The 21,918-nt window shown below is 37.6% G+C and overlaps 1 protein-coding gene across 1 annotated transcript in view; it reads right to left on the bottom strand.

Annotated features, from left to right (window-relative positions):
* Positions 1-2,418: 2,418 nt before the first annotated feature.
* Positions 2,419-21,918, bottom strand: part of TMEM67 (transmembrane protein 67) — a 52,382-nt gene continuing 32,882 nt past the window's right edge. Inside the window, exons 12-28 of the mRNA XM_075063102.1 lie at positions 21,450-21,609; positions 18,780-18,903; positions 16,154-16,259; positions 14,406-14,462; positions 14,212-14,310; positions 13,959-14,057; positions 13,500-13,586; positions 12,511-12,610; positions 12,279-12,418; positions 11,685-11,825; positions 11,102-11,182; positions 9,623-9,739; positions 8,299-8,415; positions 8,083-8,187; positions 6,275-6,377; positions 3,946-4,088; positions 2,419-2,955 (exon numbers count right to left, since the gene is read on the bottom strand). Of these exons, the coding sequence (XP_074919203.1) occupies positions 2,875-2,955; positions 3,946-4,088; positions 6,275-6,377; positions 8,083-8,187; positions 8,299-8,415; positions 9,623-9,739; positions 11,102-11,182; positions 11,685-11,825; positions 12,279-12,418; positions 12,511-12,610; positions 13,500-13,586; positions 13,959-14,057; positions 14,212-14,310; positions 14,406-14,462; positions 16,154-16,259; positions 18,780-18,903; positions 21,450-21,609 (1,860 nt within the window). The 3' untranslated portion in view covers positions 2,419-2,874. The remainder of the gene's footprint in view (positions 2,956-3,945; positions 4,089-6,274; positions 6,378-8,082; positions 8,188-8,298; positions 8,416-9,622; positions 9,740-11,101; positions 11,183-11,684; positions 11,826-12,278; positions 12,419-12,510; positions 12,611-13,499; positions 13,587-13,958; positions 14,058-14,211; positions 14,311-14,405; positions 14,463-16,153; positions 16,260-18,779; positions 18,904-21,449; positions 21,610-21,918) is intronic.

The raw sequence follows: 21,918 nt of genomic DNA, 5'->3' as shown, positions 1-21,918 counted from the left end.
TTTAAACATTTGTTTATAGTTCCTCCAGCCTTCATCACTCCTAGTAAGGAGTTCCACAAATGACTAGTAGCGCTATGTGAGAATGGAACTATCCTTTTATATGGTTGTTAAACACTGCTACCTAATTAATTCATTTCGCGTTATCTAATTCTTTGTTATTATGGGTAGTGAAAGTAAAATAACTATTTCCCTTACCATTCTTCTTCTACGACCACTCATAAAGATTAATTATATACCCCCTTATCACCTACTCCCCCCTCTGTTCGCCCTTTTCCACATTCTGAATAGGCCTAGGGCCTTTTTATATCTTTTCCGTTCGTAGGACTGCGGCGCTGCAAACCCGCTAATTTCATTTTTAGTGTCCCTTTTCTGAACTTATTCACTAGTGCTAGGAGGATAGTCTTTTTTGAGGGGGACGCGCCCCACAATCAGCTACAGTGTTGATAGTGAGGTGAACCATGAATTATCTAAGCGGCAATAAATATTTCTCTGTCTTATTCCTAAATCCCTTTTTTAAATGAACTCCTAACATCACTGTTAAGCTTTTTGACCGCCTCTGCGCGGACATCTAAGTAGAACTATTCACTACCCAGCGCAAAGATCTTTTCCTGACTCGTGTATTAAATAGCTCCCATTCAATTGTTTATAGTGTGGCGGTTATTTTTCCATTTCATCATCATACAGTTTATCCACATATAAATTTCTTTGACCATATTTTGTGGCCAGGTCATCCTTAGTTATGTGAGTATTTTTTGAAATTATTCAAATCTGTGTTTTACTTTGGTCTTAACTAATCATCTTGAAGTAGTTTATAATCACTGCAAACATTTGCCACCTCACTATTTACCCCTTTCTCCAGATCATTTATGAATAAATTGAATAGGATTGGTCCTAGGACTGACTCCTGGGGAACACCACTAGTTACCCCTCTCCATTCTGAGAATTTACCATTAATTCCTACCCTACCAATGAAACAAGCTATAGTGAGCCCTATTTATGTACCTGATTTCCAGGCTATGGCATCTAATTTGTCCACACCAGCATACACAGTTTTGTGAACTAACACTTGTTTACACAGGTATTGGAATTTTTGCACTGAAAACTCTTTATGACAAAACTTGCCTGAACAAAGTACTATGTGTACACATACAGTATTAGTATCTGTGTGAACAGGTTTAGTGCAGGTATAGTCTTGTGATAAGCTGCATGTAAACAAATGGATGCCCACTGAAAGTCAGGCCCTCAGATTATGCCATCTAACTTCACCATGACCTCAGGAGAGTCACAACATTTTACCAGTTAATGGTAACTATTCTGAATTAGCAAGTAGCATTTGTTTTGCAAACCAAAAGTAAGCATACTGGATCTGTAATGGCTTTGAGACTGAAATCTATGGTAACCACAGCTTAAAGACATGATATGGCACCATAATAGACATCTTCCTCTTTATGTAGCTAAGAAGAATCTCAAATATAATATCTCTATCAGATATGTTGGCCCTGGGTCAGATAAGCACATTTAAAATTAAACATCTGCTTAAGTCCCATTGTCTTAAATGGGACTTAAGTGCTATTCTTAAACAGAGATGCTTTTCTGAACTGGGATCTTTATGTTTTTTGCTGATGATTGTTCCAGCTGAATAATCTTAAGATAAGTGGCATGGCTATGAAACTGTGACACCATGCAGTGGAGTAATCATTTACTGAAAAAGAAATGTTATTTTAAAACACACTTGAGCAGGGAGACTTTTCAAAGGCACGATTGGGGATTAGGCACTCACCTGCCCCTTTAGCCTTTGAAAATCTCCCTAAACCCTTAGTAAGTAGCATTTTAACAACTATTCAGCTGATTACATTCCAATGGCTGAAGTAATGTATGTGGGATATGGTCATTATTTTAAATCATGAGGAAATGGTGTCAGAAAATGGGATAATCAGGGAATATATTAAAACAATAATATAAGAATAGGCACTTGCACAGCTCTTTCATCCACGGAGCATCTCAGTGCATTTTAAAAAGGTAAGTATCAGTGCCTCAAATTCACGTCTATGAAAACAAGTCCAGAGCAGTTAAGTGCCCTGCTCAAGGTCACAGTAATTCTATAGAAGATCAGGAACAAGGAATCAAGGCCTCCTGCATCTCCATCCTTTGCCCTATTCACTGGGCCACACAGCTATACGGTTTAAGAGTAGCAAATATTCAAACACACGTGCTATATTATATGCAATCAATGCAGGAAAAAAAAAAAAAGCAATACTGACCCAACGATAAATTAGACAAACCCAAAGGGTGGGCTAAAGTGGATCAAACCGCATCAACAATCACACAATTTAAACTTTCACGTTGAAGTTATTTTAGATAAGTGAGAAAGATTCAACTACTTATTCTCAATGGTCTTCTAATTATTTGTTTAAATACTAGTTAGGAATTCATGGCAGATCCTCACTTGTGGTGAACCTGAAATACAATTGATTGTATTTCACAGTAAATTCCGAAAATAAGGTCTAATTTCTTTGAGCTATTTTGGAAACACATACATATGAGGAAAATTATAACTCCACTCAGCAGCAGAAGCACTGAAATTATCTCTTAAAAAGAAATGGCATATACCCCACTGAAGGCAATAAATTGATTTTATCTTCTGATAATGACAGTACTCAGCTTAATTTCTGACTGTCTTAGTGTCACGTATCAAGACATATGGTTTACTATTCATAGTTATACAAAAACAAAACTTTATAGTGCACAATATAAAAAGAAAAAAGTCAAAAGATTTACATTAATATTTATATAGCACTGCAGACTAATCTGTAGCTCAGGACGGTTTCATTCCATGATTAGTTCTTGTACAAAGTATTTCATCTTTTGAGTCAATTAAATAAGAAATCTTTCATCCACCAAGGTTTTAGATGCCAAATTCTTCTGCCCAGCAGTGTTACGAATAAACCTAAAAATCTAAATATAATATTAAACAAGTTTCATAACAATGGAAGAAATATTTTAAATAATTCAGTTTCTGTACAAGATACAAAATAATCAATCAGTTATGTACTCTGTCAAATGTTGGGACTTTCCACAACAGTACCACCTGCATTAGACAAGTTCCTATACTAACACTGGGCTTTTTAATTTAGGAATCAAATGTTAAATGACAGATATTATTACATCTCAGCAGCTAAGAGGCTGAGCCCAGGGACTCTAAAAACCTGTAAACTATGATTGTGATAACGGTAATAACATATGACCTGGATTGTCTGTGTGTCACACTAATGATACTGTAATCCAAGATGTTTTTCCAAGAGTGGAGAGTCAAGCAATTTGCTATCATTTCCAAAATAAGAATCCTTTAATTATATTTGTAGCATCCCTTCCCTTCTGAGGAAGAGACTGAACCCTCCAAATATTTTTGATATTTGTACTTATTACATCAGAACTTTCTATTCATATCTTAAACAGTTTATATTCCAAAAACCTTTACTACTGGTGACATTTACAAACATGATCAAGTTGATCACATATGGAATTGTGTGAAGGAGAAAGAGGTAGAAACTACACATTAATGGAAATACATTCATTTTGGTGGAGATTTCCAAAAGGGGCCTAAGAGAGTTAGGTGTTCAGCTAATTAGATTTCAATGGGATTTGGGCACTTAACTCCCTTTGGCCCCTTTGAAAGTCCCAGCATTAGCTATTCTTGGACTCCGATTAATCTTCATTCCTCTGTGTATTTTCTTTTAGGTGCTGTTATTTGTACATACACGGTGCATAAACATGCAATGTAAATTTTTTTTTGGTTCATAAGTCTTTTCTTATTTTATGAGAAAATCCAGTATTTTTTAAAATAGTTTGTTAGTATAGTTTTCTGTGAGCACACCCTATTAAATACATAGATTAGATAAACTACCCTATTTTTAAAATACGGGGTTTAAAAAAATGCAAATTTACCTCCTGTTGCAAATATGTGAGAACAGCTGCTAGGACAAAACTTTGAGAAGCCAAATCCACAACAGAGAAAAACAGTATATCAAAGATGAGAAGTGTGGCCTCATTGCCGTAAAAGAGAACATCGCTGAAAGAATGTCCTTCATCTATAGAAAGAAAATAACTTCTTGTAAAAAAATATAAATTAAATCTGAATTTCTGTGATGATAATTTGTGAAGTCCCCTAACAGGTCATCATACCTAAGATTATAAGATTTTAGGGGGAGAGGGATAGCTCAGTGGTTTGAAAATAGCCTGCTAAACCCAGGGTTATGAGTTCAATCCTTGAGGGGGCCATTTAGGGATCTGGGGCAAAAATCTGTCTGGGATTGGCCCTGCTTTGAGTAGGGAGTTGGACTAGATGACCTCCTGAGGTCCCTTCGAACCCTGATATTCTATGATTGATAAAACAATAATGGAAATTTAGGACAAGGAAATACACCACAGAAGCATAATCATGATATTGTTCTCAACCAAAAATAACATAATAGCTTTTAAACATAATCTACAATATAGCTTTCCTGACAAAGTGCCAGATTTTCAAAAAAGAGCTGTGCCACATCCGCAACTACATTCATATATCTACATGTACCTAATCTGAAAGTCTAAACCAGATTGATGGTAAATTTAGCCATTTTTATGTCATATGCACGTCTGAGTTCCTTGTCACTAACATCTTGAGATCTTGAGCAAGTGCTGATTCTGGCCACGATTCAGCAAAGCAATTAAATGTGCTTAAATGCTTTGCTGAATCGGGGCCTCAGTAACATGAGGTCTTTAGTTATGTCTCCTCATTTGGTTTTCAGCACAGAGAAATCCCTTTGTTTTAATACAGTATGTTTTCAAGTTCAGGTCACTTATCCTCTTCTATGTCTTTTATCAATATGTAACATTCCCTACAGAAAAACATGAATTTACACACAATAATAAAATAATAATAATAATGATAATAGCAAAGAAAAAGGAACAATATAAAAATATCAGAAAACATTTTGATCAGGAAGCATAAAATCCAGTAACAGATCTACCTGAATGTAATTGGAAAAGAGAAATCCTCTCCCAATTTTTCCACAGCTTCAAAGAGGCATGTGTCTAATCTGGTTTCCTAATGGTTAGCCAATTTCCACATATTTTAAGGTAAATATCTCCTAACTGTGGCTTGGCACATTTCATGGAGTCTTTTATCTCCATTTTATTCTCTCAAGAGCTAGCCAAAAAAAGGCCCAAACTCAACTTACACTGGCTGTGGTAAGCATCCCAACCTCCTCTGCCATTTTGTTCCCCTAGGTAGTAACATTCAACTGTTTATGTCATCTTTAAACTATCACACAGCTGCAGATTCCAGATATAGCACAGGCTCCACAAAATACAGGTAATATAATACTGACCTGATCGCCACATGAAGTGACGTGTGGTTATGCCTATATTATGCAAGTTAAATGAGGGAACACATTAAGTCTCTCTGCTCTAGTTTAATGGATTCAGTGCAGGATTTATCAATAAGTGCAGCTGAAATCCTGTAATTTCCCCTGTTCCTCTGAAACTGGTTTTTCTTGTTCCCCCTAAGAAAAGTTACTGCTCATTAAATGTAGTTCAAGTGTGGCTTTGTACATCTGTGAGATACACACCCTTGGCACCACAGGAACTTTCTAGAAAGCAGTGCTTCTTGGGGTTGTACAAGTGCTGTTTCCCAGCACTGAGTATTTGGAGGAGAGGCTATAAAAAAAGCTGTGCAGACTCAACTTCCTCATTTTCTTCCACTAAACCTTTGAAACAGAACTCCAAGAAAGATGGGAAGGTGAGTGGATATTGTGAATATGCATAGGCAAGAGTCTCAAATAAGGATAGTTCCTGATGAATAACCTTGCTCTTCCTTCAGAAAATGGCTTTGAAATTTCCCCACTTCAGGCAGTTTAACAAGCAATATAATCAACAACTATCGCAAGAGGCATTCTAATTAAACAAGGACTGCTGGCCAGTATCAGACCTAGATGTCAAGTCATAAAGAGTACCGTGTAAACGGGTACACAGCTCCAAGTAGCAACCCTTCAGATACCTAAGACCTGCTACAAAGGCATGCCACTGACAAACAACCCTCATGATATTGTAACCCTGGCTAACGAACAGCAGCTATCTCCCTTATCCTGACAATTCTCATTGTCACACCTCTCTGCTGTAAACTCCAATTTATAGTGTGAACCCCAAGGGCAGGGACATGACATTTTATTGTTTGAATAGCACCCTGCACATTTATAGTGAAATAAATATTAAGTCAAAGATATCAAACTGATACCATTGTAAAAGATACTTTTTTCCATTGGTTCCATGAACTCCATGCCAATAATTCGTTCAAGCAGCAACTTGTCCTTTACAATATAATCCATATCCTTATGAACCTAGAAGAAGAAAAAAATCTCTAATACTTAGCTCTGGGATCCTCAGGATAAAAAATGCAAGAAGTGCACTTTACAAAAGGTGGAAAATAACTACTTAAAATAGCAGTATGAATTAAATCTGTTTATCCTGAGGGAATTCTGAGCCAAAATTTAAAAATTCTGTGCACAATATTTTAAAATTCTGCAAATTTTATTTGTCAATAAATAGATGTGGAGGCTCCAGCATAGCAGCAGGGAACACAAGCCGATGGCTGCATGGAGGTGAGAGATCACCCTGCAACTTGTCCCCAGGACACCAACTGAGCGGTAAGGCTGCACCTGACCCTGACACAGCATGAGGGCCAGGTCTGCCACAGTCAGTGCTGGAACCTCCATATTTATTTATTGTCTCAAGAGTAGCGGGTGAAGCAACTCACCAGGGTGAGCAAAACTGTGCCAGGCACACCAGGTATGGGCAGCCAGGCTCAGTGCGGCAGGATACAAGTGTGGAGCGACTTAGTGTGGAGGGATCCAGGTGTGGGTGAGAGGGTTCTGTGTGAGCCAATCTGAGCACTGGGAGCTCTGTGGGGGAAGGTCTGGGAGCAGAGGGCATCTGGATGCATAGGGGCTCGTTGGGGGGTTTCTGGGTGCAGGGGCAATGGGACTCTGCAAGGGGCTCCAGGTGAATGTAGTTGGAGTTCACGGGGGGTGTTTCTGAGTGTGTGGACATGGGGCTTGATGGTGGGGAATCTGGAGAGCTCAGCAGGGGGGTCTGGGCAAAGCTGGTTGTGGCTCAGAGGGGTTGGGATTCAGGTGGGGGGGGCTCGTGGGATGGTCCAAGTGTATAGGGGGTGGGGCTTTAAGTTCAGGGGGAGGTCTGGGTGCAGGGATGGGGGTCCAGATGCAGGAGGGTTGGGAAGACAGGGGAGCAGCTCCCCACACAGTGACCCCCCGCCCCCAGCAGCTGAGGAGGGATGGAGGCAGGAAGCGGGGGGAAGGTACAGAGCCAGAGGAGGTTTCTGGGGGTAGGTCTGACCCGGCCCTGGCCCAACTACTCTGTGCAGGGGAAGTGTCCTTCTCCCCCACCCCCAGCCTCCCTGGGACTAGCAGCTGAGCCCAGCTCAGGGTAGGGCCCCCCGGCCGGGATGAGGCTGGCAATGGCTTGGAGCAGGAGTAGGCGGTTCGGGGGATGGGGATGGTCTGGGCTCAGGGGGGCTCTGGATGAAGGGAGTGGGGCTCAGCAGGGTGGGGGTTTGGGTGCAGGGAACTCAGCAGGAGATTCTGGATATTGGGGGTTCCGGATGCATCGGGAGTGAGTCTGACCTGGCATTGGCTGGGGTGTCCCCAGTCCCATCATAGTGATTTACCTCTCTGCCTGTTGCTCCAAGGGGCACGTGACCCACTCTTGTGGCTTCCCTTTGCTTCCCCGCCAGAAACTCATTTTTCTGCGGAGAAGCAAAAAAATCTGCATGGGCCATGAATTCTGCCCCCAGGAGTATCCGTTATACAATGAATTCATACTATCTAGGGAATAGATGTAAGTGAAAAGTGTGTTGGCATCACTGGGCCGTACAGTTATTTTTTGCCTTCTACAAAGTAGTATTGTAGTAACAATACAATCTCTAATGACCAATCTCTAACCTTACATCCCAAAAGGTAAATCACAATCTCTTATCTCTCATACTTTCATTCTATTTAGCCTGATAAATAAAGTCTGTATACGTACATGGTCAATAAAGGAGCCAAGAAATTTGTTCATGGTATGGTATGCCTTAGTACTCTGTTCAAAAGTAGTTGCAGATGAATCTAGAAGTCTAGCAGGACCACGTTTCTGAAAAATATTATGATGTGAACATTAATTTAAAGACTGCACACATCCTTGGTCTGTGATGTTTTAAATATAAACATAGCAAAATGCCAGTGTAAAAAATATCATACATACCCTTGTTAGGGTTTCATGAATCCTATCATACTGCTGTCTCATCTTGCTTGAAATGGAAATCTGAAATGTCTGGCCATCTGTGTTGGGTAATAAACCTCTCTGACTACACAAATTTTCCTGCACAATTGAAACAACATAAAATAGCATAAAGAAATGGAAATATGCATTTACAAGCCAGAAAAGTCAAGAATTTTTCCATCTCTTTTTTCTCATGCAAGTACAGATTAGATATAGCTGAATATTTGAATCCTTTGGCACTGTTAAGTCTATGATAGCAAAAGTATTTTAGGACAAGAACCCCTGATCCCAGTTGTTGTGAGGATATTTCCTACTTTAGACCAGAACACAGTCTGTTAGTTTTAGAACATCTTTGATCTTCACACACACACACACTTCACTTATTGTTAAGCGTTTACAATTTATTCAGTTCTTTTCCCTTATTTTTTGCTTTCCCTCACCCTCCTCCTTTAAATTCCCAACTCTTTCCGTCTTTTCCTTTGTTCCTACTTAAAAAACAACCCCAAAAAAACCGAACAGCAAAGGAGGAAAGACTGATGTTTCAAAAACGGATGTTCCCACAGAATGAAAATACACCTCTCTAAATTACTTTAAATTAAGCTATTAAAGTGGGGAGGGGAGAATCAATTTAAAGTGAACTTTTTAGGGATAAAAAAGCTACATATCAAAATTAATTTTTTCCTTATCTTATTTACTAGAAGGTCAAAGTTATTTGTATCTTTATGATACTCACCTTTTCTCCCTACTTCATCCTGCAGTGATGCAGGAAAACCGAAATGTAATGACACGTCACTAATATCAAATTAATTATTTTACTGCAGGATTAAGCAGATGCATATTTTATGATGAGGATGAAAACATCTATTTAAGCTGATTTCTACAATAACTTAGTAATGCCACCAGACAGCTGCATTTGGAATTGAAGAACACAGATAGAATAAACTGTTTTCTGTACAAGTGTTTTTCAGATTTGCCTCTTTATGAAGGTTTCTCAGTAGATACCTCTGTACAGAGTGTTCAGAGAGTCTAAAATCTGCAGTGTCAAAACAATAGTATTTAACTACATGAGAAAAAATTCATATTTTAGAAAGACAGAACCCAGGGAAACAGTCTTTGAAGTAGAAGAACTAATAAGCGATTGCTATTCCAGGACCAACTCTTACAATTCTTCCTTCTCTCCATAAGGAGGGAACAAACTCAGAGTCCAATATGGCATACAACTGTGCACCTGTTATGCACCAAACTCTCTACATTCAGTTACAAAAAAGGGAATCAAAAGACGTATATTTGTATTTTCTTTGCATACCGCTTCTCTCTTTAGGTTCATATTCATTTCTTCCATATTGGTATCTGTGTGCCCATGTACAGACCGACCATGGATATAATACCCAAAGCATCTGTGTGACAAGAGAAATACTGAAATCTAAAAAACAAAAAGGGGAAAATAGTTCATTTAATAATGGATTTAAACTAAAAAGTTACTAATGGATACCAGCAGAGCCAGCTCTACTACTTGGATAAAATAGGTCCTAAAATATCAAAATGTGTGTGTCAGAAAAATGTTTAGTAATAATTTATGTCCAATACATATAATTTAATTTACCTTGGGCCACAAAACCCCTTTTGCCAGTCCTAGAGTCCAGATTATTAACAGGAAAAGTCACTAGCTGTTCTCCTGAGTAGAAAAATCTAAGTCAAGGACTCTGGAGGAAAAACAAACAAAAAACCTATAGCTTTTATCCTAATGAAAAATTCAGAAGTCATTTAGTGAAGTAGAATAAATAAGTTCAATGGTTTCAGTTCAACTTCTAGCAAGCTATATATATATATATATATATATTATATATATATAAAAATAACAGAAATCTACTCACTAAGGAACATCACTTGTCTGTCATACTAAATATGGTTTCTTAAAGCTATCTGGGTCATCTCCATGCAGTAGACTTGAGTTTAGCTCTCCAGCCCAACTTACACAACAGACCTGGGTTCAGGTCTTTAATTCCAAAGGGTAACAAGATCCAGAAGCTTTGTGGAAGCAGCAGGTTTAGTCCGGGAGGGCTCAAACAGAAAAAATGCTGAATGATATTAAAAACAAACAACACAACACACTTCTTCTGGTTAAATAAATGAGCTGAATTGACTGGTTCTGGCTGTGTTCTACCTTTGTTGATAAGAGGACAGCTACAAAGTCTCAAGGGTGAGAATTTAAACTGGAAGAAGTCTGGGGTGGATCCAGATGGCAATCAGTAAGTGGGGTTACAAGAGAATGATGACATCAGTAAGGGGTATTTAAATTAAGAGTAAAGGAAATCAATGGATAACCAAAAGTAGCAAGTAGAAACTGTAACCATGAACGTATTAAAACAGAGAAGCTTCTAAGAGGAAAAAGCTATAATACAAACAAATAGAAAGGCCTACAATAACTGGACTGCATGCCTTCCTTCTGTCCTAATTTGTTATTGCTTCATTCTCAAATAAAAGCATGAAGAATTAGTCATATGCCTATATGGAGTTACATGCCTGAAACCCTGTATGATGTTTATGACAGTTTACTCTTTAGAACCTAACCCATATTACGGGCAATTTGAAGCCTTCTTGTATACCACAGCAAGAACTCCAAGCCTGCTGAGGAGGCACACAATGGTATAGAACATTAGCTTTGGATATTAGGTAGTACAACATTATATTTAAAGCTAAAAAAAATGGAACCTCCTAATAATTTTTAATATATTAATCCATTTTAAAAGATAGCAATTACAGTGATGAAATCAAAATTACTTACATTGCTCATAGAGCACAAATCAACAAATTGTCTTATCTTATCTTCTACAAATCTCTCATAAAATGCAGCAAAGAATATGATCTGAAACAAACCAGATTTTTATTTATTAGTTCATCAGCTTTGACTTTCTTTTCATAACTATAGTACAGCTAGCTTAAAATGTAGCCGTTGCAAATGACAAACTGCAGGAATTGTCAGCTTCACATAGGGCTCAGTAAAACCTGGCTGCCCTTTCTGAGTCTCTCCTCCAAGGAGGAGAGTTTCAGCAATCACTTTAAAGACTTGATTTAAAATTTGAGGACACTCTATGACTATTTAAGAACAAAATAAAGCAGATAAGGGAAGACTTCTCAGAAAGGAAATTCAAGATGGTGACTGAAAGGCAAGATCTTATGTAAGCCATGAGATCCCTTGCGACTTGGACAAAATGTTGAAGTGATGACATGCTAAATAAGCTATAGGTCCTGATTCAGCAAAACACTTAAACAGACACTTAAAGCTTTGATGAAAGAGAAGTTACTGATGTCCTTCAAGTTAAGTGATTTGGTCAACTAGGGTCATAATGATGATTTCAGAGCTGTACCTGTAACATGGCAATGACTAGCCAGAGGACAGTAGACACACCAAATCTCAGAATGCGGCTCCAGGGAGCTATGTAACTCTCACTGCTTCTTATCAGACTTGAAGAAGAATCCATTAATGCCAGGTTTGAAAATCCAACAACCTGAAGAGAGATAAAAGAAAAAGCTTATTCTTAAATCAGGCACCTGTACATAATACAGCAATGAATAGCATCACTTGAAAATAATGGATTTTCTTTTTATTCTAATTTCTTCTTCTAGAGAGTTTCAGTAAATAATAAAAATTAATATAAAGCAGGGACTGGGAAAGCAGGATCTACTAGAGACAGTGAGTGCACAACACATGGTGAGCTTTAGAAATCACACTCTTCTAATGGGAATTGCTGCTCTGTGCTGACATGCCTTAATAGTAGATTTTTTGGATTCACATAATGGACTATAGCAATGGCATATAAAGCCCCATACCAAAACACTGGTTTCTTCCTTTAAGACAACTTTTCCAGATAAATCTTTGAAGGTTGCCTCACATTGCAATCCCTACAGCAAACATCAAACGCTGGCCCTAATGCTACATCAAAATTTGATTTAAAAAATACCTCCAAGAAGAAAAGAACTGCAAACACTTGAAAGAGTGGATTTATCTTCCTCACAGTCTGAATTTCATTCCATTCATTTGCTATAAAATATGTCCTCCATATGCTCACAGGTGCAGCGGCACTTTTTATCCCACCTTCACCTAGAAAAAAATACAAAGAGTAAAGCTTTCAAAATGTTATTCTTTGAGAAAGTAATGTCTGAAGTTATACAAACAAGAATGTTTTCAGTTACCTTCAACGGCTTTAAGGATTTTGCCTTTAGGACGCTCCCAGTCAATAAAGAAAACATCTATAGTAAGTTGTGAAAATAGCTTATGCAAAAATTGCAGAGCCTAAGAAAATCATACAATGAAATGTAAATAAAGATAAACTTGCAGTAGCATTTAAGAAAAGATAAAGTCATAACAAACAGATCCTCTTCCTTTAATATAACAAAACTATAAATAATACTCCCAACTGTACACCAGATTATAACTTCATTATGAAGTTCTGGTGTGATCATGAATTAATTTGCAAAGCATTTGAAATTTTTAAAGAGTTATGTATTATTGTAAATCATCAATACAGCTCCTTTATGGGACCTCATACTTAATTGGTACAATAGTGATATGTGCAATGTCTAGTGTTATCAAGAAAATGTAAGCAATGTAAAATGCATGACAAAAATCAACTTGTTCCAGTCACCTTACTAGGGAGGAAAAGTTGATGAAAGTGATGGCCCAATAGGGCATATTACTACTTTTAGTACAAAATAGTATCCAGCATAATTGAAATACTTTCCCCATGTAGGGAAACCACTAAATTCTGAAGTCTACGAATAAGTTGCCACTCTACAAAGGGAGCGGTTAATGAATTCTACTCGATGGTTAGGAATGTTTTCTGGCCATGATTTAATATAGTGATGTTTATTCTTCTCTTTAGAATTCAGTGTTTTGGTTTCTGATACAGTTTTGTCTGTTATTTTACTCAAGTCTCTTTCCACCTGGTACTCTTAAATGAATATGAAAGACTTCCTATAGGTGATTATTCATCTGTTTTCCTTCAAAAGACAGGAAAAATCAATTTTCAAGGAAAAATGATTTTGCCCAAAAGGATAAAACTTAAAACAATTCTTTCTTCCATATATTAATAAAATATAATATTCAAGATATTTGTAAACAGGTATAATGAAAAACAACATCCATTAAAATGTCATGATTGCCATTAGAGCAAAACATCTACCTTCAGAGCAAAAGCACATCCTACATATGTAATGAAAACCTCTTCTTGAGATGGAAGTGGTAAAAGAACTGAGACAAACTGCTGTGCCTGTAAGTGAAGAGCTACAATTAAATAATATACACTGCATGCGTAATATCATACTAAATACCAGAGCTGGTTGAAAAACAGTGAACATTTTTAGAATAGATTTTGTTGAAATTTCTCATGTAATAATTTTGAATTTTTGAAAGATTTTGACTAACTTTATTAAATACACTGCAGGCACTATGAAGTTTCAAGGGAGGGGAAGAGGTGAACACAAAGAGTAGGCACAAAACACAGAGTATTATGTATATAACTTGCCTTGGCAGTCTGACAGAAATGGCAAAAAAAGGAAAATAAAGTTGTGTGTAAAATATGAATGCAATGTATTTACTCAGAAAATAATATCTGTATCCCAAATCTGAAAATTCTACTTACTTTGAAGAAAATAAGCCAGTAAAGCCCTGTTCCCACTGTGATGATAAAGAAAACATTGGCAAGGTCTCCAGCATAAAACAGCAGGAACTTCAAAACTGTCTGTAATTATAAAAGTGTATTACACAGAGCTCTAAAACGGGAAAATTACTTATATATGTGTATATATATACTGTAATACTTAATATGTTATATAGTTCAGTTGTAGCGAATACTATAGTTGAAAATTGGTTTCCATTACAACCTGTTTTCATACCTGCAAGTCAATTATAGGGCTCCCTATCCGCCTCTTCCAGCCAGCAGTCTTCAGAAGAGACCATAAAACTGCCAGTCCACCAAGCACACCCAGTGCAATCTGAAGAGAATGAAAACAAATTGTTTGCAGATGTTTTGTCTTTTTTATATAAAAGTTAACAAATGCGCTGACAGATAAAGGGAGGCAAGACTTACATCTGTCTGAATTTGAGCCTCTGATTGGTTCATTTCATAATTAACTGAGAAGGAAACCTAAATATTAGGATACAAAAAGTAAATAAATACATTTAACAAACTAACTTAAATCAGCTGCTACAACCAGTGTTCCAGCTATCCTCATAATGATGTACATCCTTCACATTCCCCAGAGAAATTACTGAGTGCTTGATATTGCTCCTTCATCAACAAGAATCTGGGATAATTTCACTGAAGGAGACTGAGTTACACTGATGTAAGGGAAAAAAAGCAAGCCCTTAATAATTAGTTTGCTCAGTCACATATGATTTTCCATCAATGTAAAGGAAACCGAAAACATTAAAGGATCTAAAATAGCTCTCCTCAGCCTGTACACCTGCTCTTAAAAAAAATTGACTGAGGTCAAAAGAATATGTAAAGAGGATAGTAAATTTTTGTCCTGTGATTTCAGACTGAATCTCCCTAAGTTTAACTTTGTGACTTTTGGAAGATCTAAAGTCCAGAGGTAGGTGGAAATGGATAGCACATTCAATTCAATAAGAGACTGAGGCTAATGACTATTGCATTGGTTTTCTGAAAACGTGTGGCTGCTGCCAAGAGAACCAATATGGTCACTTTAACTGGATTTGAGACTAAAAATATTTAGCTGCCGGAAGACAAGAGTTCATAAAAGGCAGGATGTACTTTCGTAAGTGATTTTGTTGACAGAGCAGGTCACATGTCAAATTTGTCTAAATGAGAGAGTGCTCCATCACAACTGACAGACAAGGGGACAAAATTTTAGGTGCACCAGGCTCCCCCGCCCCCACAATTTTTTTTTTTTTAAACTTTCCCTACTTTCTGGTGTCAGATGATTTGGCCCATCCTACTGTTCCTGTCACTTCCAGCTGATTCCAAATGGCCGTTTTCTTGTCTGATGGTAGACACTATTTTAGACACACACACACACACACACTCTCTCTCTCTCTTATTTTTCTACATATGCTGTCTCCCACTTCTTTTCCGTCATGCCACTCCAGCCTGAGCAGCTCTCGCATTCAGCGCAGCGAACACTTTCAGCACCAAATACTTCCAAGCAGAAGCCTATCAGTATCAGAGGCCTGAGTTGCTGAGAAGGGTTCATACAAAGAAAGAATAGAAGGATATTTTGATATCAGCAGTTTGTGAATGTTTATTCACTGTAGAACAGCTATTCTACTACATGATTCTTTAATGCATAGTCATCTATTGCAAGTGACGTAATACTAAAGGAAAAGATACTGCACTGTAGGTTTTTGATCTTTTACCAATACTTGAATTTGATTAAGCCAGAACACTCATGCCATATTTGTTTCCTGTTAATGCATGGATTTTAGAGGAAAATATGCCATTTCTTGATCAAAATATTATATTTAGTTCACAAGAACTGCTTTTTCTTGCAATTCTTCATACATTTGTTCCTATTTTTTAATTTGTTCTTCAGCATGCTATACCACTATCAAGCAAATACACAATCTTAGATGACTTGTTTTTTTAATTTATAGAAGGTTCAAATCAGGGAAGTGGAAGAGGAAAACATTTTCAACTGTTTTGTTTTAAAAATATATTATATTTTATTGATATATACTATCTTAATACTGAACAGATTTAGAAATTCTGCTTATTTCATCTTTAAATTTGTAAAGTGCAAACTCAAATGTAACTGTCAAAGAACTGTGAGCACCCCTGATAATTCTGTCCTGTTAGGACAACAACAGAGAAGAACTCACCATCACACTCTGGGTATCTGGGTTTTGGACAAGAATATCCTTGTAGGCAATGGTAATTAGAGGGGGATAGATAGTTCCTCTCTGAGTATTGGGAATAAGACGAATACTGCAGAAATTAAAAAAAAATATTTTTAGCTAGAAAATACAAACTGATTGGAAAGTAAAATACTAAATATAAAACAAAAAAAAATCTGATCAATAAAATTGGATTTAGAAATAACAGTATATCGCAATTAAAAAGTGACTAGAATACAAAGGTGTACTTTCACCCTCTCTACAAAAAAAAGTTTATCACAGTAACTGATTCTCCAAGGTGATTCTTCATATGGATATGCTCTTAACACTCAAGCTCAGAATCTTCTAGATATCCACTTACTCCTGCCTTTTAGAATTCTGAGAGTACACAAGTGGGAGTAACCCCACATTGCCTTTCAGTTTCTTCCCTTAATTCAGGGGACTCTAAAGAAGTGGGGAAGGTATGGGACGAAGTGTTGATTCCATACGTGCAATCATCCAAGATAATGTACTAAATGTGGTTATCATTTTTTCCTTTCAAAACTTGCCCAACTCTTAACAGATTAACAAGCAGTTAATCTCCAAGAGACTGGTCCAAAGGTTGTAGTTAAAGCAACTACAAGATTGCTCTTTCAGACTGGACATGAGATCTACAGGCAAAAGCTGACAAAATAATGTTACATAAGAACCTATACACTTCCAAGCAGCGCACTTCATATTTCACTGACAGACACAATGCACATATATTTAATAGAGGCTGCCTTAGATCTATTTGAATGTTAGAGGTATGGAACAGATCCATACAAGGAGACATTAAAAAGACAAGAATTGTTCATCTTAGAAAAGTGACGACTAAGTGGGGATATGACAGAGGTCTATAAACTCATGAATGGTATGGAGAAAGTGAATAGGGAAGTGTTATTTATCCCATCACATACAGTACCACAAAAACTAGGGGTTGCCCAATTAAATTAATCAGAAGCATGTTAAAAACAAACAAGGGGAAGTGTGAAGAAGTACTTCCCTTTGTTTGTTTTTAACATGCTTCTGATTAATTTAATTTTCTTCTTCACACAATGCATAGTCAGCCTGTGGAACTCGTTGCCATGGGATGTTGTGAAAGTCAAAAGTATAACTGAGTTCAGAAAAAAATTAGGTAAGCTCATTGAGAATAGGTTCATCAATGGCTAATGGGGACGCAACCCCATGCTCCAGGTGTCCTAAACCTTCAACTGCCAGAAGCTGGAACTGGACAGAGAATGGATCACTCAAAATTGCCCTGTTTTGTTCATTCCCTCTGAAGCATATGCAATGACCACTCCCAAAAGACAGAATACTAGATTGACCATTGGTCTGACTCAGTATGGTCGTCCTTATGTCTTCTGGTACGCATAGGTAGCTGAATGTCTCCCAGCTCGTAGCAATTATGCATAGTCTGATCAATCTGGACAGCCTCTGAGCTGAGATGGACTAACTCCTGGGTCCCTACCTTCACATGCCACAACATGTCTGGGGAACCTGGGGAGAGGTTTGGTTCAATATAGGTAACAAATTTAAGCCCCCCATAAGATCTAAAATATTGGAGCATGACCTTCCTCGATACAACTGAGGCTTGGGAGAAAAGATAAAACACTATAGACAAGTTACAGGCCTGTTTGAGATGGAAATCAGAGATCACTTGACACAGGAATGGTGTATATGTATGTGTGTGTGGCGCACAGGAACACATTTTCCTTATGAATCATACTGCATCAGCTCTCAGTATTATAGCTCTGATTCTCCAGGCTATGTTATGACTTTAAAAACAGTGTCTACATAGAGACCTGGTAGAAAGAACAGACTAAAGAAAGTTCATTATCTTTGCAAGAATCTTATGATCCACATCCCAAGGCAGAGGTGGTTCATTGTACCAGAGGAAGTACATGGAAAAAGCCTTTCATCTGTGTACCTTAGGGTGGAAAGATTAGATAAAGTGGACCTTGAAAGCTCAAGACAGTTTTAACTGTTTCAAAGTAACATACAGTCTATGATAAAAGCATTTGACTCTCTTGAATCTACTATAGTTTGAACTGTCCGCATGGAGAATCTCTACCACTCCACCAACTAGGTCTAGCATGTCAAAGGCTTCCTTTTTTCCAACAGGATCTTTTGGATCTAATGATCTAATGATTCCAGCTATCCAGAAGCCAAGGTGTCAGCTTGAGACCCCTCAAATCTGCATTCCCTTACACAGGGGAATTCTCCACTGGCCATCTCCTACCATTTTAAGTTCACTTTGTGCACAGCTTATAGGGTGAAAAATTGACTTAGACTGTAGCATCTTGACCTCAGTCTTAAATGGTGGACAAGAACCAGAGTAACTTCAGCACCAGCAAGTCCAATTTTGAACATTCTGATTTTGATAAGAGAGACAGAGCGCTCTCAAAATGTCCTACAGAAATTTTGCCTACTTCCTTCTACTTATGCAATAAGAAAAGTAGCAAAGGATACACTGAGAGAGGCCTCTATTCCAGGGATGCAATCTGTAGGCTTGGCAGAAACAGTACAACTGCATTTCATATGGTCAGCCTTGTCTCGTATGTATGTACAACCTACATTGTCATTTATTCACCTGATGGTTATTTTGCTAGCAATTCGAATAATTCTTGGTTGTTTTCCCAAGTCATTCTCTTGTCCACTTAAACTATCCACCAAAAACATCCGACGAGTCAAAAGCCAATTGTTCATATTGCTACCTATGAAAAAGAAATGGTAAACCATATAATGCTTTAAAAATAGTAGTTCAAAACTACAACAGGAATGAAATAAGTCTGACTAAAACTGAAGTGATTTACATCATTGTATTAAGGATTATACATATTTATTGCTATTATTTGTAAAGGATTGTATTAAGAAATTCTTTAGATGATTCTTTGCTAATTACCATATATGTTCATTTAACCTCAAATCTCTGACTCAAATCCCTCCGCCCCACTCCTCACCCCCGCCCCTGAATGTACAACAGCTACAAAACCAAGGAAATTCAGATTTATGGCTGGGGATGTAGTCAGCCTGGAGTGCCTCACCTTGGGTTTAGTGGTTTTCACTCTCCTTTTGCCTTTGCCCTATCTGCCAGGACAATACAATTAGATGTAGTGGTGTATTAACTTTTCTTACCATTTCTTTATTTCTTCCTTGGTTCTCTCTTTCCATTTCTTTGTTTCCTTCCATCTCTCACCCATCTCTTCCTACTTTTTGTTTTTTATTTTCCCTGTGCCTTAAATTATTTTTCTCCTTTTCCATCTTTTACTTGTAAGTACACACTTTCCTTTCCACCATCTCCTTCCCAACAAGCTCTCCTTCTCTCACTGCTTAGCTCCTCCTGATCTCTCTCTACTGGGATTGGTCCACTTCCCAGTATTCACTGTAGTACAGAATAAAGCATATGCAAGTGCCAGCCAGCACTGCTGAAAAGGCAGCTAGTGTGCACTTTAGCATCTTCCCTCTCAGATCCATTGAAACGCTGCTCTTAAAGATTGTCTCTGAGTCCAGGCTAATAGGTCTACAGGCCTCCCTTTACATGTGTACCTAAAGCTAGGCTCCATCCAGAATGAGAGAAAAAGGGGAGGAGAGAACTTATATACTGCAGAGAAGCAACTGTTGCTAATTTAGTGGTAAGACACTAAATGCAGATAGTTCTGCCAATGTTAGTTTTGATACAAGATCTGCATAAGTGATGTATGTTTGGAGACCTTTGGAATGTCAATGGGCATTAGGAAGTGTGAAAGACATCTTATCTATGGATTTCCTTGGTTTTGTAAGTTTCAATTAAATTAGTATTTTCAGGAAAATGAATAAAAAACTGGAATTTTTTAGACATACTCACATATATAATATTGTGTGTAATGGTCTATGATAAAAACATACACTTTATATAATGGCCTAAATTCTCTGGATTGGCTATGCTCTACTCTGCTTCAATGCTGGTGTATCTAGGGGAGGGGAGAACAAGAGCAAAAGTGGCATTAAACCTGGGGCCAACAGACACCAGACCTGATTCTTGGCACAAGAGTGAAAACCTCAGAACTGTTCTGTATGTCTGAAATCTGGGCCATTACATGTTTTGGCAGTTGGGAATCAGGCAGAGGTAGCAGCTCCATAGCTACACCTTCACTGTGTGGAGAGAATCCACAGGTAGCTGGTTAAACTGGCTTTAAAAATCTCCTTTGTGCTTCCAGAGCAGAACAACACTGATTTAACAAGCCAGTGTATCTGATCCAAATTTATTAGCACATGCATTATTCAAGCAACATGGTAAATGAATGGTACTATTGTACTTGAATAAAAGAGGCAGTGGGATATCTACATTTGCAGTAATACAATCATGAGCTTGAGGTGAAAGGTTATGTATTAAATTAAAAACAACATAAGCTCATGTACCCATTATGGTTAATATTTTACACACTCAAGAAATTTTCCTCCCCTACACAAATGCATGCAACCCTCTTTCTTCCACATGGTATTCTGTATTATTAGTTTCCATAGGATGTTAATGTGCTATGCAAGATTCCTGTATCTAGTTTCTCATGTACACAGGATCATACTTTTAAACAAATGCACACTCATTCATCTGGACAGCTGTATTAGGGGCCAAATCCTATATTCAGTGTGTATCGCAAGTAACCAGGTAGTATACTGAGGAACTCTGTAGGAAGTGGCAAGGGTAGCGGTAGGGAGTAATGCTTTCTCCGTGATCACCAGAAAAGCAGCAGAATCAGTCCATTGTTCCTGTTGCTCTACTGCCAGCTCAGGTCTGGATCAGCTCACATTCCTACTATACCATCCCCACTTATGTAGAGGACCGGATGGTGGATCCCTGTCAATGACAATACTTCATCTATTTCGCTCCCTTCCAAAAATAAAATGAAAATCCACCTGTATATTAAGGTGGAGGGAGCCCCCATAGATCTGAATTCTTGCCAGCTCCTTTACTTCCCAGATTCCAGAGATTCTCCATGAGCCTTTATGCACTGGCATGACTGTACATAATATCAGTCATGCCAGTGTAGACCAAGCATATGCAGCCAAAGCCTTTTACTCCTGTACAGAACGAGAGTCAGGTTTTGGCTCTAAAATTCAAGAAGATTTTTACAACAATGGTAAACTGTGACATATTTAACATGGAGGAGTGATTTTTAGGAGCAATAAAAACTACTGGTATACTTATGTTCATTTATATTTTTACTGATGGTATGTAGTGTAATTCAATTCACAGAAAGTGTAGTCAGTATGATATTCCTACCTTGATTCACAGACATTTCATTGTATTGAAGATTGAAGTTTAAAACTGGCACGGCCCACAGATATTGCTGTCCACTATCATCATCATGATATTCAAGATACACATCATAAAATATCGGATTAGCAAAATCCGATAACATCTTGGAAACAGAAATTGTACACTATGGAAAAAATGTGAACAAAATATGTAATGAAATAATTAGATGATAAAAGTGACCTTTTTTATTTTCAAATTTTGAATTCCTTCCCCAACCAAACTAAGAAATCTGTCTCTTACAAAGAGCATGCAACCAGACATTCCAGCAATTAAGTTGTAGAAAATCCACAATTTTTAACTAAGCTACTTGTAATTACATGCACAGACTTCAAATTCGGAAAGTAAGGGTACGTCTACACTGCACGATTATTTCGAATTAGCTTAAACCGATATTACAAAACAGATCTAATAAAATCGGTTTAGCGCGTCCACA

Source organism: Chelonoidis abingdonii, chromosome 2, assembly GCF_003597395.2.
Source record: "Chelonoidis abingdonii isolate Lonesome George chromosome 2, CheloAbing_2.0, whole genome shotgun sequence".
In the NCBI taxonomy this organism is placed as follows: Eukaryota; Metazoa; Chordata; order Testudines; family Testudinidae; genus Chelonoidis; species Chelonoidis abingdonii.
This window is presented reverse-complemented; position numbering and strand designations above follow the sequence as displayed.